General features: G+C 38.0%; 1 protein-coding gene and 1 long non-coding RNA gene across 2 annotated transcripts; one reads left to right on the forward strand and one right to left on the reverse strand.

Moving 5' to 3' along the window:
* The first annotated feature begins 4,627 nt into the window (after positions 1-4,627).
* On the forward strand, positions 4,628-26,377 carry LOC106091238 (uncharacterized). The gene is made up of 4 exons (XM_013257715.2): positions 4,628-4,732; positions 5,231-5,477; positions 5,543-5,647; positions 26,098-26,377. The coding sequence occupies exons 2-4, from the start codon at positions 5,331-5,333 to the stop codon at positions 26,191-26,193; spliced, it is 348 nt and encodes a 115-aa protein (XP_013113169.1). The 5' UTR covers positions 4,628-4,732; positions 5,231-5,330; the 3' UTR covers positions 26,194-26,377.
* On the reverse strand, positions 6,324-8,158 carry LOC106091239 (uncharacterized). Its single transcript, XR_009398792.1, has 4 exons — positions 7,827-8,158; positions 7,285-7,757; positions 7,113-7,218; positions 6,324-7,049 (listed from the first exon to the last, which is right to left on the reverse strand). It is a non-coding gene; the product is annotated as an uncharacterized LOC106091239 (long non-coding RNA).
* Positions 26,378-26,991: the final 614 nt, after the last annotated feature.

Genomic DNA, 26,991 nt, shown 5'->3' on the forward strand with positions numbered 1-26,991 from the left:
AAATCGTTTTTTCGGTGGTTTGACAAGGTTACCACATTTTGATTTTTTTGGGTTTCTTTGCCATAAATGTCATATAAAAATTCATATGGAACCAACCAATTTATCAGCTGCTTACGTTCATGCTTACACATAAATGTAAGTGTGTGGACCGTACTCAAATGCATATATGTTGTTGCAATTTCAACCAAAAGACGCCCCTTCGAAATTAATAAATAATGAAACAAACAAATTTTTTAAAATTAGAATAAATTAAATTAAAAAATAATTAGATTTTGTAGTATTTTCGTTGGTATAAGTTAAACAAGCACAAATTTCCAGAAGCCTTTGCCAGCATCTTACTTGTTGTAATAGCATGACAAAAAGCACAACACTTTGTATAAATTTATTGCAATAGCTTGTTATGAAAGAAACGTTTACTTTTTATTTATTTTTGAAGTATATTTATTTACATTTTTATATTTATAAACAAATAGTTTCTCAATTATGCATCCACAAATAATATTTTTTTCCACAACGAGTAAGCACATGTGAGCAGGATCATTAACACTAACAAACATTTAGTTACAATTAGAAGTTTGGCTTTCGCGTATATTTTACATAAGAAAACGACATGTTGCGCAGCGACAATGGTTGTACTCTTTTTGGCCGTTGTGAATGGTAAATGTTCCCTACATGAAAAAACAAGTTATAGCGAAACGAACACTTTTCATCAATATTTTCCTCCCATTTTTTTATATGGAGTTTCACCGCGAAAACCGAATATAGTACCAACCTTAACATATAAAAATTAATATGGCATCAAACAATTTATCAGCTGCTTACATGCATGTGTACACATAAATATGAGTGTTTGGGTCGTACTCAAGGCGGATACACACACTCACACAAATTTCTTCAAGTATGTTGGCAAAACGCAAAACGCGCACACAATAAACACGAGATTTCCGATTTCTCGTCGCAAATCTTGATTTTCTTCAAGTGTAGACATGGTTTAAGCAAGCAAGATGAAAAGTACGTTTACATTGGCCAATAAATTCAGATTTATGGCCTTTTCCAGATTTAAGCAAATATATTCATTTTAAGGTAGTGGCAGTTGCCCAACAACAAAAACTATCTTTCGTTGTTTGTGTGTGGCATGGTTCTTAACTATAATATACACTTATAACCAAAAGTCGTTGGCAAATAGTGCACTTTGCAAGAAAAAATTGTACTCGGCTGTTTACGGTACACTACCTGGAAATTATGTCATCGATTTAAGTTTTAAATCCCGTGTTTTTGCCATAAAAATGTCAATGAAAACGTGCTAGAAGTAAGTTAGATGTTCTGGATAAAATTTCAGCTAAATTGTTCTGGATAGTTATCGACATCAAGTCATAACAGGTAATAACAACCGATTAACTTAATTTTAACCCTAGTACTGAAATTTATATGTGTCTAGTGCAATTCAGATGCTCTAGGTAGAATTTCAGTGCAAAATTGTGCTGGATAGTTATTGATACATTTCGATAACAGCCCAGTAAAAGCCCATTAATCGTGATTTGTACTATACAGCACAGACAATAAACGAATAATAGCTCAAACATTGGCACCAAGTGCAAAGATTAGAAATGAACGAACAAATTTAAGGGAAGAGAAAAATTAGAGAGCAATGTGGATCAACAATGACTCTGATTAAGCTAGGCTAGTACTATATTCGTTTTTTACAGGCAAAAACACATGTTTTTCATGGCTACTTTTTGAAAACACAACCAAAATCTCTATGATAACATAATTTTTTTTATGCACACTTTTTCTAGTTCTAGTACTGACTTCATTCCCATTGAAAATGCCTATTTAATTATTGATCGTAGCAAAAAATTGTACAAGCAAACAAAGAAACACGAATTTTACATTCAATAGAATGCAGAACCCCGTTTACACTGCTCATTAAATCCGGATTTAAGGCTCCCGTCAGCCTTAAAAAAAAAAAAAAAAAAAAAAAAAAAAGATACCATGAGCGAGGTTTTTTTTCCTAGAATCTTGGCTCACTTTGTGTCCTCGATGGACATTATGTTTCCTGTGAATCCCAATTTCACCACTGAGGAGCTACACCTGAATGGTACTCCGGACATTCCAATTCTGGACATGTTTCGGGTTACTTGTAAGGATAGAAATACCAGTGAGACAGAGTTAAGGTGCTGAGGCATCAGGAGGGCGGTTGTTTGGGTAAGATTACGTGCTCGAATTGCGGTGGGAACCATCCTCCCACCGATAGGTCTTGCCCGACAAGGACAAGGGCTTATAAGATTAAGGAGACGATGATAGTCGAGAATCTGTCACTTCGGGAGACGAAGTCCAAATACCCGAATCTCCTTGAGAATTTTTTCGATATTTTGGATCGAGATGCGGATGCCTAATTCCTCCCCTTACCTGTATCCAGGGGACGCGGTGATGACAATGTTCGAAGAGGTGCGGAACCCCCCTCAGTGTCGAAGAGCCTCCATGCTTACATTCCTTTCTCTAAGGCGGTCAAGTACAACCCTAATAGGGCCAGAGAAGATGAGAATGTTAGGCGCATAATTGCTGAGCAGGATGAAGTCCTTAAAGAGCCTGCAAAGGTTGCCCCCAATGGTTCCGTCCTCTCTGTCCTCTAGGAAAGAAGGGTACTGGATGCCGAGCGGGTACTCACAGAATTGGCAAGAAAGCTTTCGAATTCTCCATTTCCCGTGATTGGACGCCGAAAGTCGAGATTCCTTTATTAGTATGCAAGATGATTTAACAGTGAATTGATCAAAATAGACCTCAATCGGATCAGGGTTGGTAATGACCCGATGTCGATTTCTACCAGGCAGCGGCAATTGGTGACTGTCTCCGAGGATCTTTCCTAGGGTAGTGGGCTGAGCCCTCCATTGTCCAACATGTATACGGCTAAACTCCACCAATTGCAATCAGATTTCTGTTTGGTTTTCCAGTTCGCCGACGACTTCTTCTTGAACGTGTCTGATCGGGATTTTGAGACGGCGAGACGTGCTCTTGAGGTGAAGGTCTTGGAATTCAGGGCGAGATACCGCCAATTGGGTTTGCACATCAACTTAGAAAAAACCAGCGTAATCCATTTCAATCGCAGACGTCGACCTATTTTATTGAATATTGCGGGCACGGCCATGGATGAAGTCAATAATATCAGGTTTTTGGGCTTCTCCATTAGAGCGAATAAGTCGCTGAAGGATCACGTGGATACCACAGTCAAGGACATCGCTTGTAAGGGTACCTTTTTGCGTATTTTGAGTCGCTCTACATTTGGTATTGACACCGGCATGGGTCAAGGCAATAGTTAGATCCAGGTTGGAATATGCAGGATCTATCTTCTCGGACATCGAAGTGACACACCACAGGAGCTAAGAACGAGCATTAATGAACTCCTCAGGAGGGCCCTCGGTTTGCTGAGATCGAGGGGCTAACACTACTCTCATTGAAAGATTGTTTGCTGAGAAGATGGCCAGACTCATCGAGGAAAATTTTAAAGCCTTTTTCACTGACGGCTCATTATCTGGAAATCGAACGGGGCGGCTGCTAAAATGGCTGTAGTGCATGGAACTGAATGGTGCATACCATATCCCCTGGGGGATTCCATTCATTGTATAGCGAAAAGGGTCAGTGATAAGTGGAGGGCTGTTTACGAAAATGCAACTAGAGAGGGCAGATCTCATTATGTCGACATATATCCGGAGATGGAGAGGCGATCCTGGTTCAGGGGGAATCCTTGTGGGGCCGTCGACTGCAAGACTATCAACCGTGTCCTTAGTGGAAACTGTTTCTGCAACTGTACACTGTTCAAATTGGGGGTGGTGGCGTGACCCTGTGCGACACATGCAACGTCGAAAAAACACTCGATAATGTCATCATTGAATGCAGTGAATACATGCATACCAGGCGTAACTTTTCGAATTTAGGGCTCCCGTCAGCTGATTGTATGAAGGGAAAACAGGGGTTTACAACTGTACAAGCTTGGTACATTTCATCAAGCGATATGACCACTCTAATCTTGTTGATATATCTGATGTTTTGAAATGTGCCAACATCACGTTATGACTTCTTGACTGACTATTCCAGTTTAATAAGCGAAGGCGCTATACATCTTTGATGGACCAAGTCTTCCCCTATATAGGAGAATCAACTTTAAAAGAAAAAAAAAAAAAAAAAAAAACAAAAAGGTTGGCTCATTTGCCCAGCTGATGGAATTGTCCAACTACAGAGTTGTTTCCAAATCCCACTAGAATGTCAAATGTTTGGTTTGGATTTAAAAATTTGTTCACAGTTGTTCCTTTTTTCACATTTTAATTGTTTTAATTTATTATTTACAAGTTTATTATCATAAATCTTTTGATCTTGTGGCAACTACACGTGATAATACAAATAGTTTTTACATATTTGCATTATCATGTGTAGCAGCTACAAAAACAAAAGATTTATGATTATAAACGTGTAAATTATAAATTAAAAGAAATACAATGTGGAAAAAGAAACAAAATGTGAAAAAAAAATTTAAAATCCAAACCAAGCGTTATACGTTCTAGTGGGATTTGGTTACAACTCTGGAGTAGAACATTTCCAACAGCTGGGCAAGTGAGCCAACCTTGTTAATTCAACCAAAGTACCAGCTGTTTAATAAGGGAGTATTTGTGCATGAAACCTCAAATATATTTTCTTACAAATCTTTAAATATTTTTTATTATTGGGATTCTACTCTTTTGTAAGTTTTCATCCAATAATTGTAAAATATTTTTAATATAGCTTGGGAAAGCTGTGTGTTTCCTGGTGCTAGTTGTAATTGTTAAAGAGTATGTGTGTGATTAAGCGGTTCAGTAGGTAACTTTAAATGCAAAATGACATAACAGCTTATTTTATTGTTAAAGAAGTGATGTTTAAATTACTAAGAGTCAATCATGTTCCACTTAAGAAAGCTTGCTTAATACATCAATAGTTAATGGAACAAATAAACATTTTGTTTTATCATGCGAGCGTAAATTTATTCAGTATCACTTTTCTGCATCTTGCGAGAAAAACTGTAAATAATATGCATTCTTCTGTGCATTTTTGCAATTTGTTCATTTTTCAATACATTTTCTATAATAACTTAAGACAATCATAGGCATTTATTTACATATAAATATGATCAGCTTCCAATACTATGGTGTACGTACCTACCACTATTAATACATTTTTATTCTTATATTTGTTTGCTTTTCAGGTGCCTTACTAACACTTGCGCACATTCTGCGTTCTGAAGATTAACCCCCTTTCCAACATTTGTTGTTGATTTCGGTTGCGGTGAGACAGAAGTTTTATATATGGGTTCAGTTATTTCACAGATATCGAGAGCATCAGCAGTAGACATGGCATCTGCACAAGCATCCTTTGTACAAAATACTTTAAAGCAACATAAAGTTGTGATTTTCTCCAAATCATCGTGTCCCTATTGTACCATGGCAAAAGACGTAAGATCTGGCATATTTGTTGAATATCGTTATCATTTAACTATTGTCATTATTGTATCTTGTAGCAATTCAAGAAGTTATCAGTGCCCTACCACGTTGTAGAATTGGATCAACGTAATGATTGTTCCGAAATACAGGACGTATTGGGGGAAATGACTGGTGCCAGAACGGTAAGTTGGCAACTTTTGTATCTAATAAAAAATAAATAGTTGCATTTTTTTTACAATTCGTGCAAATTGATGACCAAGATATGATGACGAATTAGTATTAAAATTAAAACTGAAAATGACTCACTGCTATCATATTTTATGGAGATTATAGTTTCAAAACCTTAAAATTAGCCAATTTTTCTTATTTGTATTATAGTTTATTTAAAGTGTCATAGAATCATATCATATCCCTTAAGGATACACACTGCTGGCAACAACCTTGTAAACATCAAATGATGTAAAGACGTAAAATAGTCAAAGTTGCACTTTACTGCGCTCATATTACAAACTTTGTGTGTACAAAAGGATGTATCAAGGAGTGCCATTTTTGCCTTGCCCACTGGTACTTTTGAAAGGCCAAGCCTTTTTATGTTCATTTCCTTTTCATTTCTTTATTGATGATTTTAATGGCATTTATTTATTTATTTGTTTACTATGCAGTTATAAGCCACAAGTGGCCGATTAACAAGCACAATACATAAAAAATACATAATTTAAATCTAATCTTAATAATAATAAACCCTATCATGGTTAGCAAAAAAGAAAATATTATTTCGCAGCATCAAGATACTACTAAAAAAACGCCATAAGGCATATGAAAGTGTAAAGTTAACAACAAATATATCAAGTCTGTGTGTTGATAACAAAATATTCAAGAAGCTTTTTCCGGTAGGCAAAGACATATTAAAAGACTTCCGTGCATCCGGGCAGAATATTAAAAAGGCGCTCCACTTTCACCTGAAATGATTTATCCATGTGTTGTGAGAATCGGGGAATATTTAAATGTATTGAGCGGGAAGAGCGTGAGAAATGAAACAACCAAAGAAGAAACTGTGGACTTTGAAATTTAAAAAATTTATAAAAAAAAATAGAAGGCACCTTAAGTTCACATAATCCACAAAGGAGCAGCCTAAACTAAACTATTAACGGAATATAGATAACGCATAGCACTATTAAAGGCTTTGCGCACCCTGTCCATACTCTGGGCCGATGTACCACAATAAACCTCTAAACAGTAGAGAATATTGGGCATTATAAGAGCATGAACCAGTTTAGTCCTCATAGACCTTGGTAGCAATATATCGCAATTATGTAGGCGGCGCAAAGGGCCATATGTACGTGATGCAACCCGCTCTATATGAGGACCAAAATCCAACTTGTCAACTAATATGACACCTGAGCATTCCAGTTGATCTACCAATTGTATATGGATGCCATTATAGGAAATATCAAAAGATGTTGGTTTAGAAGAAAATATCATGGACTTCGTCTTCTGAGGATTAACAATTAACTTATTCCGTGCCATTCATGTGCATAGCGTCATGTATCTTATGTTGAGTGACTTCCATGGATCTATGCTCTCCTGTAAATAAAATTTGCAAATCGTCAGCAAATGAATACATAGAGCAACAATCACAAACACTACATGAATACAGATGAACAACATTGGCCCTAATACGGAATCATGGGGATCTCCACTTCTAACTGGAAGGATTCCAGATGTTTCGCCATGCACACAAACGCACTGATACCTGTCCGAGAGATAGGACAATATAAGTTGACAAGCATTCCGCCCAATATTATAAATGTCACTCAACTTTTAAAGGAGAATGGAATAATGCACCCTGTCGAACGCTTTCTCTAAATCCATGGACAGTAGAATAGAGAGTTTTTTGTCATAAAAATCGCCCCCACTTAAATCAGTCAATCCAAGTAGTAAACCCGTTGTATTTCTATTGCAACGAAACCCACATTGCTAATCGCTTAGGGAAAGGGAGGATTCAAGATGGTTTAATGATGGACGTTTAAGGACATGCTCAACAGTTTTCGATAGAATCGTCAAAATCGATATTGGTCTTAAGTTATACCAAGATATAACAGTTGGCTTCTTCCGTAGGGGAATGATTTTCGCAATCTTCGCAATTCGGAAGGAAAAGTTGACATTATTATAATTGAGTTAACCAAACCCAAGAAATAAGTAGCGATATGCGGGAAATCTAGTTTAAGAAATTTTAGACATCCATCATCTCCAGCGGCTTTGGATTTAATAAAAGAAAATGCAACAGTTCGCCTAAGGAAATAATTTCAAACGAGAAACTTCCGTCAAAAACATTAGGCAGCAACAAATCATCAATACTACCAGGGTCCTGAAGTTGGTAATTAATAAATCTTGCATTCAACTCTTCAACATTAACATCCATTTCGTGGCAACCGTCCTGAGAACCATTCAATAGGCGACTATTCCTGATCTTACTCCACATGGTCCTCGCATCACTTTCGTTATCAAAATAAGATGAATGAGCATGTCTTTTCTCTTTTCGAATAACGGATTTAGCCTTATTACGTGCCCGACAATAGATTCTTCATTTCTCCTCCGTGGAATCCTTTTGAAACGCCCTAATGATATGGAAATAAAAAATTATTTTTTCAATACAAAACAAATAATTCTAAGATAACGTAATCAAAATAATTATGTTGAACTAAATTAAAATAAAGTATTTTTTAACATGCCTCCTTAACATTATTATTGGGTTGCCCAAAAAGTAATTGCGGTTTTTTAAAAGAAAGTAAATGCATTTTTAATAAAACTTAGAATGAACTTTAATCAAATATACTTTTTTTTACACTTTTTTTCTAAAGCAAGCTAAAAATAACAGCTGATAACTGACAGAAGAAAGAATGCAATTACAGAGTCACAAGCTGTGAAAAAATTTGTCAACGCCGACTATATGAAAAATCCGCAATTACTTTTTGGGCAACCCAATAATTTAACAATTAAGTACAATGCAAAAGTACAATGTTTTGGTTTCGGTACTGGTTTTGTTAGAATATCCGCCAACTTGCCTTGTGTAGGTTAGTACCGCAGCTCGATAGTTCCATTTTGAAAAGTGTCCCTTATATAATGATACTTATAGTGGATATGCTATGTTCGAGAATGATGAGAACCGAACTTTGCCATTATTAATTGGTTTACCATTTCATAATCCAAGTTCTTCAAGTATGTAACATAAACATGAGGTTTCCTTAGCTGATTCAGTCAAAGCTATATTCCGCTTCAGCATTAGAATGTGCAATAACCTTTTGTTTGTTTGGATTCCCAGGAAACCTCTACACCTGCTAGGAGAAAAAAAATCCAAATTGAGATTTCCCACCATTGACATCTTGAGACGTAATTGGCGTCGCAGAATCCCAATAGCGGTGCCCAATTCTTCTTATATAATATTGCTGCATTCTTTGTTGTACTCACGTACCTTATAACTTGTAGAGCAGCATCATAATGTTGTTTCCGGGGGTATTTTGAAAATTGCGATAACATGTTAACCGCACACGCAATATCTGTTCTACTATGCAATGCTACATACAATAAATAGCTAATTAATTCTTGATAGAAACTTTCTTCTACTTTTTTCCTCCCTTCTGCATTATTTGATTCATTTTCTAGTTTCACATTTGCAGGCATAGGAATTTTAACGGCTTTGTAGTTTTCTAGTCCATATTTCTTTACTAATTGCTGACTGCGTATCCTGAATGCGAAATTGAAACTTCATTTGGTTTTAAATTCCCTTCGAGACCAACACAATGTTGTGGTACGCCTGAGTCTCGAATATCAAATTTCGTTTTCAGTGCCTTAACAAATTCTTCTGTTTGGTTATTACATGCGATTACTAAATCGTCCACATATAGCGTATCTTCATTATAATTGCACTGATCATAGTTTGATCGATGTAATCCAAATTTTACAATAACAGCATCGATGCATTGAAACCATTGCCGTCCTGGTTATTTGAGTCCATAGATAGCTTTCCACAATTTAAGCTTTGTTGCTTCCTAAACAAACAACTCTGGTTGTTCCACGTATATTTCTTTGTCCAGTTTGCCATTTAGAAAAGCAGTTGATACATCCAATTGTCGTAATTGAAGATTATGCTCCATTGACAAGGCATAAATCAATCGCAATGAAGTTTGCCTTACAACTGGGGCAAATATATCAACGTAGTCTAAGCCCATGATTTGAGTATAGCCTTTCGCTACTAGTCTCGCTTTTCGTTTTGCTACTGTCCCATCAGGTTTTCGACTTGAAAACCCATTTGCACCCGACAGCTTTTCTTCCATTTAGGCAAGTTTGTCAAAGTCCAGGTTTGAATTTTCATTAATTACTTGTATTCTGCTTCAACAGCTTTACGCCATTCATGGGCATTATTTGATGATAAAGCTTCCTTAATTGATCTTGGGTCCATACCATATTATTGATCAACCATATTAGATGACTCATTAATTTTTCCAAACGTCCACGACCTAAGCCTTTGCTTTATGGATTCAAACTGTTCTTGGTTACTACTTCCAGCATCTCTGATATTCTCGTTGCCAGTTTCTATATTGATTGGAATTTCATTTGAACTTTCCTCGCCTTGACACTCTTCACTTGAAAATTCCGAGTTGTCACAATCAAAAAGCTCGTCATTCGTCTCTTGGTCAACATCATCGGCAATTTTAGGAGATTTTATTTCAAATTCATAAAAAATTTCTTTGTTTGGTTTGTCCACATTCTCGTACAATTCATTGTCAATGAATTTTACGTCACGACTTTTTACAACATTTTTTGTGCCCGGTCTCCACAATCGAATGCCTTTGTTTCAACATAACCGATATGCCTTTGATTCAACTTAGTATCCCACAAATATATGCTCATCACTCCTGGCTTTCCATTTATTGTAGATTTGGACTTCTTATTTAAAACGAAAGCGTTACATTCTTTTTGACGTAAATGTTTGGCGCAAGGTTTCTTACCAGTCCATAATTCTTCCGGGGTTTTTTCATTGTTTACATTTCTCGGACATTTGTTTCTTATATATTGGGTTGCCCAAAAAGTAATTGCGGATTTTTTAAAAGAAAGTAAATGCATTTTTAATAAAGCTTAGAATGAACTTTAATCAAATATACTTTTTTACTATTTTTTTCTAAAGCAAGCTAAAAGTAACAGCTGATAACTGACAGAAGAAAGAATGCAATTACAGAGTCACAAGCTGTGAAAAAATTTGTCAACGCCGACTATTTGAAAAATCCGCAATTACTTTTTGGGCAACCCAATACATTAACGCGTAATCAGTTCTGCCCGCAAAGAAGTAGGTTAATCAACCTCTCACATACAGGAACGATCCAACTTTATCAAAGTCCAATTTCATACGTTCGACAACGCCGTTTTGTTGCGGAGTGTACTCTACTGTAAGCTGACGCTTAATACCAGTTTTCTTAAAAAAAATCGGAAAATCTGTTCCACCCAACTCCGTTGCATTGTCACTTCGAAGTATATTTATCTTCTTTCTGTCTTTCGGTCGAAAGAGTATCTACTAGATGTTTCCACATTTCATTTGATGACTTTTTTTTTTGAATTGGTAAGCTGTGTAACCAGAACTGTTGAAAAATGTTCTGGTTACACAAAAAAATAAAAAAGTTCAACAAATGGCTTGAAAATTATCAACACAGGGTTGGTACTCTATTCGGCTTTTCATATGAACAACTGTCAAACTCCATATAAAAGCAAGCGTAAAAGCGTGCTAAGTTCGGCCGGGTCAAATCTTATAACCCTCCACCATGGATCGCACTCATCAAGTTTTATGCCCGGTATGTCTTTATAGGCAAACAAAGGAAAATGGCTAAAAATGCTCATACTTTTGGAGCCATATCGGTTTATGGACCGATTCGAACCATACTTGGTTTGGATGTTGTAGACCATAGTAGCAGTCATTGTGTCTACATTGGTAATTTTTGTGGCTATTTGTTCCATGTTCTGAATGAATAAAATAAATAAATGAAATTTCATCCAAAATCGGATAAGAATTGCCCCCTATATGGGCTCAAGAAGTAATATCGGGAGATTGGTTTATGTGGGAGCTATATCAGGTTATAGACCATATTTGGCACGCATGTTGAAGGTCATAGCAGGGACGTAGCCATATTTCTTCAAAATCGAAAATTCGCAAAATTCTTGTTACTGTGAAATTGGTAAAGATACCCAAATTTTTTAATTTTATTGTGGGAGCTTGGGTGCAGGAACTGACACATCGGCGGTGAAATTTGGTCATAAAGTCAGAGCTGAATTTGACACTGATTGGCAACACGGTGCAAATATCTTTTGGAAGTTGTATTAATGGCTTCGAACGCTACACAACGGGAACGACTCTTGATGCTGCTCCGTTTGTTCAGGTTGGCATTAATGACGAAAAATACCCAAAAAAAAACGGCGCCTTAGAAAAATTATAGCTCGAGTCAGCAAAGAGGTATCATAATGAAATAGCTTTAGCCTTATCTGTAAATAAAGAACATTTTGAAAGTTTTATTGCCTAAATGAACGAATTAAAAAAACTCTAGTCGGCCGATAAATACTGTCAAGGTGTAGCTGTATCGCAATTTTTAAATATTTAGCTCAATCCGTAAATACAGTACCAATTTGTACGTTTTAGCATCTAAGTGTATAAATTTCAAAACAATCAACCATATCGGATAAAAATTGCGCAGTCTAGAGGCTCAATCGGTTTTTTTGGCAGATATATCAAAACATGGACCGATATGCCCCATTGGGAACTGGAAGTTTTTGTTCAAAATTTTAAGTGGCTAGCTTTATTCCTTCTAAATTTAGCCTGCTTTTGACAGACTTTGCTGGTAAAAGTAGTAATAGGTACAATGAATCCTAGTGTAAATGATGGCAGTATTGTGTTGGTGCAGAAAATATGCCGTAAATATTTTAAATAAATTAAGATATTTTGTTTTTTTTCACAACTTGTTTCTAGTTGTACCCTGCTTTACATGAAAAAATAGTTGTCATGCGAAATCTTTATGAAAATTGGTAGTACTTGAAGCCATGACATCATTCAGGAATAAAAAATCAGCATTTGTTGAAAACATCTTACATCTTCTACTACGTCACCAAAAAAAAAATGAAGCTGTAATTTGTCTTTGGAGAAGGAGAAGAAACTCTTATAGTTTCCGATGTATGGAAATAGGGCAGAGTGGTACCGCTACTGAAGCCTGAAAAGGACCCGAGTTTGGGGAATCGTACAGATCCATCTCCCTTCTCCCACCCGTAGCCAAGAGGCACTACTCCTCCCAAGCAATCCCATGGCAGCCGGTTGTACGTACCGGATTGACCCGATGGAATCCTCCATCGGCAAGGGCTGCCGTCTCGGTGTAAAACACACTGCTACAACAACAACAACAACAACTCCTCCCAAGCTTCATTGGGGAATTTCCATTCACCGAGCATCAGCATGGATTTCGAAGACTGTAGAGCACAAAAACTGTTTTCCATGCCATCACCGCACACATTCGCTGTGGCTTCAAACAGACCAAGCCATGTGATAGAACGGTCCTCGTGGCACTAAACATTCGACACGGCCAGTCGTGCCAAACAATATGAGGACAGCGCCAACATGTCATGGAGAAAATCGAAAAAAAAAACTAAACAAAATATGCTGTGTGAGAACGGGTAGAGATATCTCTTTGAAAATTGGAATGGTTAGAGCTGTGTTAGCGATTTCGTGTGCAAAATTTTAAGGCCCTAGGTGGTCCGGATGCCTTTTGCCGGGCCCCTAAAGCTAGTCACCTCCGTACTCCGAAAAATGTTTGGGGCTGCCAAATCTTCATTTGTGGTCTGATTTTCAAAATTGTTTTGCTGGATAGTGCTCAAAAATCCGTACAAAAAAGTCCGCTTAAGGTATACGATATCTCCACTGGTTTTGGAGATATTCAACTTTTAATTGTTTTTTTTTGCAATTTTGACCAAGATCTATTTTGTATTTTGCAATTTACAAAGACATTTGAGGTTCGATTTTGATTTTTATGCATGATTTGGATTTGGGTAGATCATGCATAAATGCGCTCGCAAAGCAATTTCTGATCCACTGGAGAAAAAGTGTTTCAGTCTCCGACTAATCACGAGTCACTTTTTCGGTGTTGTTGCGACTCCTCTCTTAATCCATCGCAAATGTTGTTTTTTTTTTATTATTGTAGCAGTGTATGGACAGATATGACTGGACAGATAAATAGGTGACGTGTGTCGTGTAGTCCCAGGTCGCAATCGGGACGCACATCCTGCATGTCGGCATCAATCCTTGCTCTGTAGGAGTTGAGGCGGCTGCGCCCGCCGGACCGTAATTGAACCAGAAATACTCTAGTTTGCCGGGGGAGGTAAACTTCTTCAGGTGCAATGGGCAGCGGTCGGTCTCCAAGGACCACATTTTCACCGTGTCTGCATGAATGTTGTCTAGAGATTCTCTCTTGTAGCGCTGAACCTCTCGCTCTAGATCATGAAGATTCACATTAAGGCTTCTGATGATGATCTAGATGAGACCTGCAATTATGTCTTTGCATGGGTAGGATCTTTGTCTCTTGATAGAGATGATCCACGTGAGAATTCAGGAGACAGTCCGTCGCAGTTCAAAGATCGGCATTCTGACCTATCTCCATATTATTCCACTGCGTACCAAAAAGCTGACGAGTCCACACTGGAGCTGCATAACTTACCCATGGCAGCCGGTTGTACGTGCCGGATTGAACCGATGGAATCATTCAAGGCAAAGGCTGCCGCCTCAGTGTACAACAACAACACCATACCTTACCACAGACCGGCTAATTGCTTTGTGTGTGGTCAACAGGGTTCCTTCTCAGCACCCTTAAAGCTGCTGGAAAGTGACTTGAGGACCTTGTTTCTACTTTTGACCTTTACGTTAATTGCAATGACAAGTGGATAGAATGTGTAAGAGCTGTCAAATATGACACCAAGTATTTTGGGACTCTTGATGGTCGAAATAGACGATTCATCAACTTTCACAATTAGCTCACACGTATTTGTTGTGTGACGGTTAACTTTAAATCTCTTGCAACGAAATAAGTGGCAAGTTCGCTGAGGTAGTCGTTTAACCTATAGCAGATGTCAACAATGGATGGGGGCCTGATATCATAATTGTACAATCGTCCGGATATGATAGATCTCTATGCCGTCTGGAGGGGGTAGCGCTAGAACGGTCATTTCGCCCACAGAGCGCCTTGGAGATCTCCCTGGTTCACTCTACGGAGTTTTGACTTCTTATACTTAAAATGCTCAAATGACTGGTGACCACACAAATATTTCGCGACGCACAGTGGGAGAAAATCGAAAAAAAAACTAATATATACTTTGAAATTTGGAATGGTTAGATCTGCGGTGTTAGCGAGTTCGTGTGCAAAATTCCAAGGCCCTAACTGAATAATCAGATGTGGATCGTTGTTGCTAGTTTCTAGCAAAAATCCGCATAAAGTAAAATTTTTGTATGTTAATGTTATCTGTACCCATGAAGAAGAAAAGCCTTAGATGTTGTTGTAAAGATTCTCACCCACTGTCGCAAAATCTGTACTTGGGTATCAAAAGCCATCCCAAGAATGCCAAGGTACGAGCGCAAATGCTGAAATTTGCAGTCAATTAGATATTTGGGGCCAATTCTAATTATAAAATCTTATAGGAGATGCTGTTGTGAGTAGGCATAGCACACTATTCAGAAAAGAACACATGCGGAGGCCACAGTAGCGCAAAGGTTAGCACGTCCGAAGGAACATCAAAGCAAAAATTTCAGCGATGATTATCCTCTTCTAATGCTGGAGGCATTTATGAGGTACTTTGCCATGTAAAACCTGCTCCCAAAAAAGTGCCGCATTGGGGTCGCACGCCGTTCGGGCTCAACTACAAAATGGAGGCCCCTAATCATTGAGCCTTAACTTAAATGGGGCGGCACTCATTGATATAAAGAGTTATTTTTTAGCTACTGGTTTGAACAGCTCACGCACGTTTCTTGTTTTGTTTCACTATCAAACATCTTCAGTTTGGTCTATAATTTAACCATGAATCGTCTTACAAACGAACAACGCTTGCAAATTATTGAATTTTAATATCAAAATGCGTGCTCTCTTAATGTTCATTGCGTGCTTCTTCCATTTTATGGACCAAGCTAATTTTTGGCTCAATGGGTACGTAAACAAGCAGAAATTTCGATTTTGGAGTGAAGATCAGCCAGAAACATTGCAAGAGCTACCAATGCATCCAGAAAAAGTCACCGTTTTGGTGCGGTTTATGGGCTGGTGGCCTCATTGAACCGTACTTCTTCGAAGATGATGCGAATCGTAACGTAGCTGTGAATGATGAGCGCTATCGTGAGATGATATCCAACGTTTTTTACCCAAAATGAAAGTGCTTGACTTGCATGACATGTGGTTTCAACAACGCGGTGCCACATGGCACACAGCACGCGTAATTTTGTGGGGCTATGTTAAAGCTAATGTCTATACAGACAAGCCCGCTTCAATTGACGGATTGGAAGACAATATTGAAGCATTTATTCGTGAGATACCGGCCGATATGTTGGAAAGGGTATACCAAACGGACTGAGCTCAGGATGGACCATTTGAGGTGCAGTCACGGTCAACATTTGCATGAAATAATTTTCAAACATTAAATTATATGAACCGTAATATCGATTCAAATTAAGATTTCATGAAAATTTGCATTAACAGGCAAAATTTGCATTTACACATGCTGCTCGCATATATCGGTGACATCGATATACTACATCTTGGGTTGTTGTTGCTGTATCAGCGTGTTGTACACCGAAGTGGCAGCCCTTGCTGAATGAAGGACTCCATCAGGTCAATCCGGTACGTACAACCGGCTGCCATGGGATTGCATGGGTCGTCATCGAAAGCAATAACTGCATCCTTTGAAAATATTGATCATATTTCGTTATATTGATCTACGCAATACTTTATTTTTCTACAAGGTTGTTTAAAGTGAGTGCTAGTACTCTCCTTAAAAAATTTGCACGCAAAAGTTCGCGAACGACTTCCAGTGAAAATTTGCAGAACAACAGCTGATTTTTATTTGCATGCTTAGGAAAACAATTGTTTAAAAAAAAAACGCTGGCGATACCCGAGAGTCACAAGGCTAGAAGGGGAGCCATTCGTAATGTACGTGATCTCCGTGCCGCTGTACAGCCATCACAATTTACCGTGCACGGAGCTACGAATGTCATCCGTGGCGCCAAGTCGCGCAAAGCGCTAGTCCCACACGGAAGCTCTACACTGATGCCGAAGAATCTGGATCTGACTGGAGTCGACTACCTTACAACTGTCCTCAACCTGTCTGAACACTATTATAGTACCGGATGTTTGGAATATGGGCAGTGTGATCTCGCTACTGAATCCTGAAAAGCACACGAGCAAGGGGAAGTCGTACAGACCGATCTGTATTCTTTCATCAGTAGCCAAGACGCATAAGGGACTACTCCTTCCGATCCTCCCGTTGGACAATTTCCAATCGCCGATCATCAGCATGCACTTCGAAAGTACACAAAAGTAGAAACAACGTTCTCAAGTTCCTTGTCGGCAACACTTGGTGTGCTGACAAACGAACTAACCACCACTAACCACCTAATGCTTCTGGATATTGGGGCTAGACAAATTGCTGCGACCACTGATGTGAGGCTAAAGGAGCTTTCCAATGGTCATGTGGCGGCTACGGACACTGTGTTTTCATTGAAGATATCTGTATCCGTTCACAATTGGCAGACTAATTTGCACTTATTTCCAACCCCACTGTGCGTAACTTTAAACTGCCCAGCCAGACCCACCAATACCATGTAGCACTCTGATGAGGATGATTCCATCAAAACACTTCAGAAACCGATCATTGCTCTTTTCTTGGTGTCTGGAAGGATACAATGTTTTAATTTTTCAAGATTTTTCAAATAATTCCGCAAATTTTGCAGTAACCTTCTAAAGTAAGATTTTATGCGGAAAAATTTTTATTTATTTATTTCATTTCATGCAATGCGAAGCCATCAGGCCTATAAATAATCACACTATGCATAAGACGTACTTTTTCTAACATAAGTTAAAAAGCTACTCAATTTCCGAAAATAGTTCTTTCGGTGGTTTGACTAGGTTACCACATTTGATTTTTTGGGGTTTCTTTGACCAAAATGTTGCCATTTCACATATAACAAATAATATGGCATCAAACTATTTATCAGCTGCTTACGAGCATGTGTACACACAAATGAGAGTGTATGGATCGTACTGAAATTGATGTCTTTTTGTAATTTCAACCAAAACCCACCCCTTCGTAATTAATATATAATGAAACACAAAACAATTTAGAAAGAGACAAATGCAGAATTAATTTGTAAACTTGTAAATTTGTCAGCCTTTGTCAGCATTTTTTTTTATCAAAATATTGTTGTTGTAATTGCAAGACCAAAAGCGCAAACATTCTTTCACAAACTTTATTATTTCGCACGGATTGATTGAGTTGCTTGTTGTGAAAGAAATATTTATTTTTCTTTCAAGTATATTTACTTATATTTAGAAAATAATGTCTTATTTATGCATACACAAACACTTTATTTTTTTCCAACCAGAGTAAATACATGTGAGAAACACTCAGTTACAATTAGAAGTTTGACGATCGCGTTTATTTTGCGTAAGAAAATGACTTGTTGCACAGTGACTGTGGTTGTGCTCGCAATGGGCGTCCCGATATGTAAATTTACCCTGGATGAAAAAAACAAGTTATGACGAAACGAAAACATTTCGGCAAATTTCTCCGTTTGCTTTTTATATGGAGTTTCAACGCGAAGACCGAATATAGTACCGGCCTTAATGTAGACTTGAGGTAACATTACAACTTCATTTGGCGAGTTTTCTGTACCTGAACACTAGCTGCTGCCTTGAATCTTCATTCAAAGTAAAAAAAAATAAACAAATTTAATAATTACCAATAAACAATATTTTTATTTTTTACTTACCTCTGCCCTTTTGATCCATGTTGGTTTTAGCTTTTGCATTTTCATGTAACGGCTGCTTTTCATAAAACAGCTGACCTTTACAAAACATCTTTTCAATGTTGCAAATTTCTGCTGGCAAAAAAGTCCCAGAAGAAATTTGCAGGTTCTCAATTTTCGAACTGTCAAAATTTGCTCTCTCTCTCTCTCTTCTGCTGGCAAATAAAGTACGCGAACGACTTCCAGTAAAAATGTGTGCAAATTTGCATTAATTTTGGAGTTCCTGAACACCTGCCCTGGTCAGGTCTATATTTGAGAGATCTTTTGCAATATGATTGGCAAGATGTTGGAATTTATTGTCAACCATGCAACGAATCTTTTCACATTCTAATAATATTTTTTCGCCTTAAACTTCTAAACGTTTTTCCTCCGATTCCACTTAATTGTCTTTTTGGATTTCTTTTTTTTTTTTTTTGCAATGCTAACCGGGTAATGACTTGTTTTACTTTTTAATTTGTAATTGAGTGCATATTTAAGGAAGGGAAGATGTATAAAGTTTGCATATACGTTTTTTATTTGGGAATGTATTCTTAGTATTACTATTATAAGTAAATAAAATAAGTAATAATATCAGTCTCGTTGTGGCGTTGGCCGTATAAACATCGCAATTGTGCGTTTTTGTGTATGGAGATTAGTTGCCTCTTTTCCTCTTAACGAAGTGTTTTTTCTTTCTGTTAATTTTTATTGTTTTGATTGTCGAAAGTTCGAGAACTTTTATAGCTGTAGTGATCGGTTGAAGATTCAAAATGAATGGGGTGCATCCCCCAATCATAACAGGTTTAGTGCACTAGACCCCACTAATAAACGCCGGAAATTAGTGGCCAGCAAACACACTTGAATCGACCTGAATGAGTTTCCACTGTTAAACGCTGCAACACCTAATTATGACAATTTACCAAGATTTTTAGTTGCATCTGCTGTTCCCTCTGACCCAACAATTGAACCTAAACCTCTTGCATCGTACAATGTATTCCAGATTGGTAGAGGCGTATCGCACATTTGCAAAGATAATACAGATGTCAGCGAACTATAAAGTGTCGATTCACTTATTAAAACGAATAATCTTAAGACTGCCCGAAATTCCTAAATGCCAAATAAATTGATTGGGTTCCTGTCAAAATTACCCTTCATAAGACCCTCAATTCATCATTTGGAAAGATTTACTCTGACAAAATTATCAACATTCCAAAAGATGCACTTTTTGCTGAGTTAAAGAAAGACCTTCCATCTGTATCCAATGTTAGACAATTGATGAAGCTCGAGAACAACGTGTTAAAATTCATCCACCCCTAAGGATGAACAGCGGGTGGCGTAAAGTTTTTGTAAATGAATACATTCCCAAACGACTCAGATGCAGAAAATGTCAACGACTAGGGCACACTAAGAATCATTGCAAAAGGGTGCAGCTCTGTGAGATCTGCGGTGCAACCTGCCATCACGATTCCTGTGTCAATTATAATAACAACACTCATGCTTCTAACGATTCTTTGTGTCCTAGTTTCTTGGAGCACAAATCCGTCAACAAGATCGAGATAAACAACCGATGCACAGTACGCGAGGTATGGCGTAACTTTAACGATGACCCAGCTTCTCACCTTATTGAAGTACCATCAACCAAACAATTATACGCAAATACTTTAGTTAACAAAGAAAATATTCTCCTTAATCAATCAACTAATACAAACAATTTTACAACTCTGCCTTTGAAAGAACCCGCACTTGTTTCTAAAACATTTGACACATACAATATCTCTAACGTGAAGACACCTGCCATCCAAACACACACAGTTAACACGGCCAATAACGTGCCGAATGCTGCAAACAATTTACAAACATCAACCATCTCACATCACAAAACAGCTCCAGCAACAATCAACATAGCCTCAAACCCATCGGTGATGCACTACAACATATCAACATCTTCAATTTCAAATTCAAATCTCTCCACAAGCAACAGTACATTACACACCAAAGAAAAAGACTCAGACAAAAACTTTAGAATGGAAGTTTCCACAAATCATCCAAATTCATCAGATTCGACCTGTTCTCCATTGACAGATTCACAACATACACCTTTCAATTCAGATCACAGCGACATAGAGGACGGCATGTCTCCATGCACACAGGCATATAAGAAATTTCCCAACCTGAATGTGCTTATATCTCCCAACACGTTCAGAAAAATATCACCGAATTCAACATACAACTCTTAAATACTTAATCGTACTTTTATAGCTTAAGTCTTCTCTTAGATTTTCAATTAGTTTTTCTTTTAATCATTTCCATTATGGTTTCTAATATTAACTTTACTTTATTGCAATGGAACATTCAAGGATTTACTAAGAACAAGTACGCTCTGGAGCTTCTAGTATCACTGCACAGACCGGACATTATCATGCTTCAGGAGACGCACATTACGTCGAAGGATCTTAATTTCCCCCATCTGCCTGGATTTAGAGCTTTTCATCACAATAAGGATTACCCATATTCCAAGTCGGGAATAGCCATATTTGTAAGTGTCAACTTGGGAGTTACTGGTCATGTAGTTCCCTCGGGAGATCTCCTTTTTCAAACGGTTATTGTTGACAGTTACGTGACGAACATTTACAAGGTGTGTGAGCTCCGTATTGGTATTGAGGCCATTTGCCAGATCGGCAGTTTTACCGAGGCACGCCATTTTTGCTTGGTGATCTCAATTCTCAGAACACGCTTTGGGGTTCGTCATATACGTCACTGCTGTTGACTTTAGTATGTGCGATTCCGTTTTAGCGCCGCATTTGGCTTGGAATTTTCTGGGACTTTCTGAAGCAGGTGACCACTTCCGGATTAAGATTTCGACCAATCATTCCACTGCTTGTCGGGCTTTTGTACCCCGTTTGATTGAGACTTGGGCGGATTGGGCTGTTTTTCAGGCTAGGGTCCTGGCTTATTCCTCACAGTTTCCAGAGTCTTGTAACGTGAACAGAGAGGCTGCGCAGATCAAGTGCCTGATAAAGAAGTCTGCTAATGAATCTATACCCATGACTCGCGAACCCCCTCCCAGCAGCAGACCTGTCTGCTTCAACTCGTTTATTTCAAGACTAATTCGAGAGCGATCTAGGGCTTGGGTGAAGTTAAGGAGAGTTCGTAGCTTGGAGAATGGAATTTTTACAGGAAATCCTGAAAACGCACGTGGTCGAATTTCCTTAATTCTCTCAACCCCACATTGGATGTACGTGTTCTATGGCGGCGAGTGACCAAACTTCGAACCTCGCGGGCGGACAGTCATTCACCCACGGGGCATTGCTGATGAATTTGCCCATCACTGGAGTTCTTTGTGTTCAGACGCACCTTTTGATCAGCTTGTTGTTGATTTTATACACCAACTGAACATTGATTCCCTGCAAACATATGGTGAGATGTTTCCCGAATTGACTCGGCCCATAGATGTACCTGAACTTGATAGTATTCTTTCTTCTTTGAAAGGCTCAATATCCTCGCTCGACAAGATTACATATTCTATGGTCAGGAATTTACCTTTTCCTCTCAAAGTTAGATTATGTAATCTCTATAATGATATTTTAGGGTCAGTTATTTTTCCACACGACTGAAAAATTGCAGTTCTCTGCCCCATCCCCAAACAGGGCAAAAATCGCGGCCGCTTGGATGATTACAGACCAGTCTCATTGTTGCCAGTTTTGTTGAAGGATCTTGAGAAGATTCTCGTTGCTCGTTTCTTGGTGTCTTTTTCTTGGATCTTTGCTGGGTACAAACATGCTTTTCTACCAAGACACGGCGTTCACACCTTGTGTCATGGACTGGAGACCCTTCGCAATAGCCTTGCGGAGGGCAGACATTCTCTTGTTATATCACAAGACCTGGAGAAGGCCTTTGACCGTGTAGTTTTATCGGGCATAATTGTCGAATTGAATAGTTGGGGTGTTCCCAGGATATTACTTATGTTGCTGTTTTCTTTCCTCTCTGACCGACGCATTTTGGTGAAGGAAGGAAGGAACAATGGAATACCCCACGATTCTCCGCTCTCTGGGTAGGGCGATTTCCACGTTTCCTGGTTTCGACTTTGTGGGCATTTACGCGAACAATATTTCTGCTGTCAGTTCGGGCGTGCCAGACGATGTGGAAACGAACCTTTCAGAGTTTAACCAAGCTGTCCAGGACTGGGCGACTTCTTCAGGCGCGGTTATTCCGGCCAATAAGACAGAAATCCTTTATGTATGTAGACGGAGGAATTGTCATGCGGTCTTCATTTCCCCAGGGGACTGTACTGTTGCGGTGGCGAGTGAGATGAGGGTTCTTGGTGTAACTTTTTCTAGAAACTTACTATGGGATAGGGATATAAGTTTTTGATATCGAAGCTCTTCAAGATTAACAACCTTATGAAGTTGATCTGTTCTAGTTCGAAGGGACCTCATTTGGATACCGCCGTCGATGTTTGTAGACCCTTGACTTCAGAGACGCTCTCCCATGCTATTACAATTTATGGTTGGACCACAAAGGCCAACATTTCAGCTCTGAACGTTTCCATCAATGATTGTTTTCGTAGGGCGATTGTTCTTCTGCGATCCACCCCTGTCGAGGCATTAAGGATTGAGGGTAGACTCTTGGACTTTTTCTCTCTTTTAGAGAAATACTCAATGAATTTGGCTTCCAGATCCATAACCTTGCCATCCGATGGATTGCATGGGATCTTCTGGGGCTACATTGATGATAATATTTTGCAATTTTTTTCTGAGTATGGTATAAGTTTACCTTCTAGACCCTCCCCTCGGACCTTCCCCATGCGCCATTTTTACTTCGATGATACCTTAAGTGCGCATAGGAAGGACCCCCTCAGCTCTGCGGAGTTTCAAGCCCTCTTTGCAGAGAGGTTTGCTGCTCACAATCCTGAAGTTTCTTATTTCACTGATGGCTCTTTCGATGGGATCCACACGTCTTTTTCGTTCATAAGGAAGTCTTCGGCGTCTGATTTTGAGATTCTAATTGCATCGTGATTACCGGATTTTTCTGGCATATTTGCCGCCAAGTTTGCTGCGGTTTCGGCTGCGCTGACACATGCAGTGAGCCAAGGGGGCAGGACATTGGTCTGCACCGACAACCTTGGTGTTCTGAGGGCGCAATAAATCTAAGGCTACATTTGACTCAGTTTTTTTTAATTTTACCCACTTCAGATATCAAGGATCAATGAGGACAATACAGATATACTGGACTGCTCCAGAGCTGACAAACTGTCGCTTACACGTGCATCACTTCGGGTTCACAGTATTAGTAACATTTAGTATTGAGATACCATACAATTCGAGTCCTTTTATTTTCTTACGACTTCATTCTACCTTTTCGTATTTCCTAATATCGTTATACATATATCATTAACAAGGCAACTAATTCATGCATACATTTTTCTTTTCCCATCTCAATTAGCTTATTTGTATTGGATTCCAATTTTTTATTTGTTAACTTTTTGTATATACGACTACTTCCTTAGTTCTACGACAGGTGCATATGGTCTACGTTACCCAGCACCTTTTTATTGATATTTTGTAAATTTAGTTTATAAAAAATTTCATGAATAAATAAATAAATAATAATATCAACTATTCTTTAAGAAAGGCAACAATTTCATCTATCTACACATAGTCCGTAAAGTCTGCGTTCATGTGACAATCTCTTTTTTAATGATTAAAAAACAACATAAAAAAAAATAAAGTTTTGTTGTATATGTTGTTTCTTTATATTTCTTAAATTAGAAAACAAAAACAAAAATACAAGTTTGCTTTTGCTTTTTTGTTCTAACGGTACATTTGTCTCATAAGAAGAAATTATGACAACCAAAAAGTCTGCGTTCACTTTGGTTACTCCGAAAGTACCGTTACTTTTTATGATGCTTGTTCTTATTTTTGATCAGTTCATTGTCATAACAAGTGATAGTTACACGTGTTTTTTTTTTAATTAATAAATTTGGAAACATGGAAACTAAAGGAAAGGAAATATGCATATCTGAAAGAAAAATAATTATTAAATTGTGGAAAGAAGGACAAAGCTTTAGAAATATTGGTGGAACAGTTGGAAGAACGTATTCTTCTGTCCAGCGCGTAATTAATAATTGCAAAGAAACCGGCATTATAACTTCAAAGCCTCGGCCTGGGCGTCGAAAAAAAAAATATCCGTTAGAGAAGAGCGCAAAGTGATTAATATGGCAAGCAACAACCCTCGTATAACATCAACCAAAATTGTTGAAAATATTAAAACAATGTTTAAAAAAAGCATCTGTGCCGAAACTGCCAGAAAAGTACTACATAGAGCTGGATTTCATGGAAGAGTTGCTCGAAGAAAGCCGTATATTTCAGTCATAAACAGTCAATAAGCCTCCTGAATTCTGAAAACAAATTATTTTCTCCGACGGGAGCAAATTCTGTATTTTTGGCATTAGAGGTCGGCAAATAGTGTGGCGCAAGTCCGGGACTGAGCTGGAAAAACAAAATTTAGTTGGAACGGTGAAGCACGGTGGTGGTGGAGTTATGTATGGGGGTGTATGGCTGCTAGTGGAATGGGTCAATTAGAATTTATTGAGTCCAAAATGGATAAATGGGGTTATCACAATATTCTGAAAAAAAAAAATTGAAACCAAGTGCTGCTAAACTAGGGTTAGCAACGACATTTTGGTTCCAACAAGATAACGATCCAAAACATACATCGGAGGTTGTTAGGCTTTGGCTTCTATATAACACTCCAAAGCAGCTTAAAACACCACCCCAATCACCAGATCTCAACCCCATTGAGCATCTTTGGGATCTATTGGAGAAAAAAAAAATCGTCAGCACGTTATAACCAGGAAGAATGGGCTAAAATTACATCTGAGGAAACAGAGCAGTTGGTAAACTCCATACCAAATAGACCAAGTGCAGTCTTAAAAGAACGTGGCTATCCTACCAAATATTAGGAATGTGTTAATATGTTTTTTTTTTTTTTTGTTTAAATAACTCTTTTGTTTATTTTTAATTACTGAACGCAGACTTTGTGGTGCTTATATATAATTATTATCATATTTAAATCGCTCTAGAGCGAAAGTGCTTAACCAAACTTAGAATTTTGTTTTTTAATGTTAGGAATATGAAGAAAAAATATATGTAAAAGAGTTAATTTGATTTATAATTTTATTTTGTGTTCTTTAATCAATCATAAAATTTTGTCAGGTGAACGCAGACTTTATGGGCTATGTGTATATAACTGGGTATCTCCATAAACAAGACGAATAACAGTATTGGCTAATAGATGATACTTTGAGTTTGAGAAAAAGATTCAGTGCAAAAATATATGGACAATCCCTGCTAATTAAAGCTAAGACAATTTGGCCGAGTATGGTTATGTACAAACATCTAAACCTGGAAGTCTTGTAAATACTTAGGGGAAAAACTCCCTAATTGACCTTGTCTGACAAAAATATTATACATTCAGTCCATTTTGGTGTTGTATAAATATTTCTAATTAAATACTTTCTAATTATTATAGTTTTAAACTCATAATAATTCCTCTCAACTTGTTTTTATCTAGGTCCCTCGCTGCTTCATTGATGGCACATTCATAGGTGGTGGAACTGACGTTAAGAAAATGTATGAAACTGGAGCTCTGCAGAAATATTTCAGTTGAACTCGTGAACCCTGCACAAGTATGCAAAGCAAACTATAAATATGCATACTTTCGATATGGATTAATGTATAAGTTTTTATCGTATGCTCTTTCTAATAGCCGACTTAGTCTTTAGATATGTTTGTTAATGCTTAGCTTGAATTGCAATAAATTTGTCTTCAAATTATTGATATTGTAATTATAATTTTTGAATTTTTGTTTTTCTTGTTCTCATCGGGATACGAACTTAAAATTTCATCGGGCATTCTTTCCTGTACGTCAGGGTGTCCGCAAGGCTGTTTATTTCACATATATAGAGGAACACATGACAATGGAGTATGAAATGCTACACAACTCGTAAGGCAAGGCAAGATTCTGCCCACCTCCTGAGACCTGAAGAAGGGACCCAGCAAACAATATGAACCGACTTTGTCTGACGTCCGACATGCCTGCACATAGTCGGACGAAACATACGACAATTCTCACCAAAGCCGCAAAGAAATCGGTTCCGGCATTTAAGAACGAAAACGTCACGATTTCTGTACTGCGTGTCGGTGGAATGTTTTGTTTGGTTCATTTTTATTTTTACATAGCAACATTTCGTTACCATGTGCGTGGAATGTACACAAGTAGTGGAGGGGGATATTTTGTGTTTGTTTTTTGGAATTGCGTGTGGTGCCGTAAACTGTTGCCTTGGAGTTTTTGTTTTGTTTTATCAGTTGGAAGACATTCGTCAAGAAATCGTTCCGAAATCGGACCGATTCGTCGGCAAAATCGTCCGCATTTCGTAAATCATTCGTTAAGAAATCGGTCCGAAAT

The sequence above is a fragment of the Stomoxys calcitrans genome, chromosome 1 (genome assembly GCF_963082655.1).
Source record: "Stomoxys calcitrans chromosome 1, idStoCalc2.1, whole genome shotgun sequence".
Classification (NCBI taxonomy): Eukaryota; Metazoa; Arthropoda; class Insecta; order Diptera; family Muscidae; genus Stomoxys; species Stomoxys calcitrans.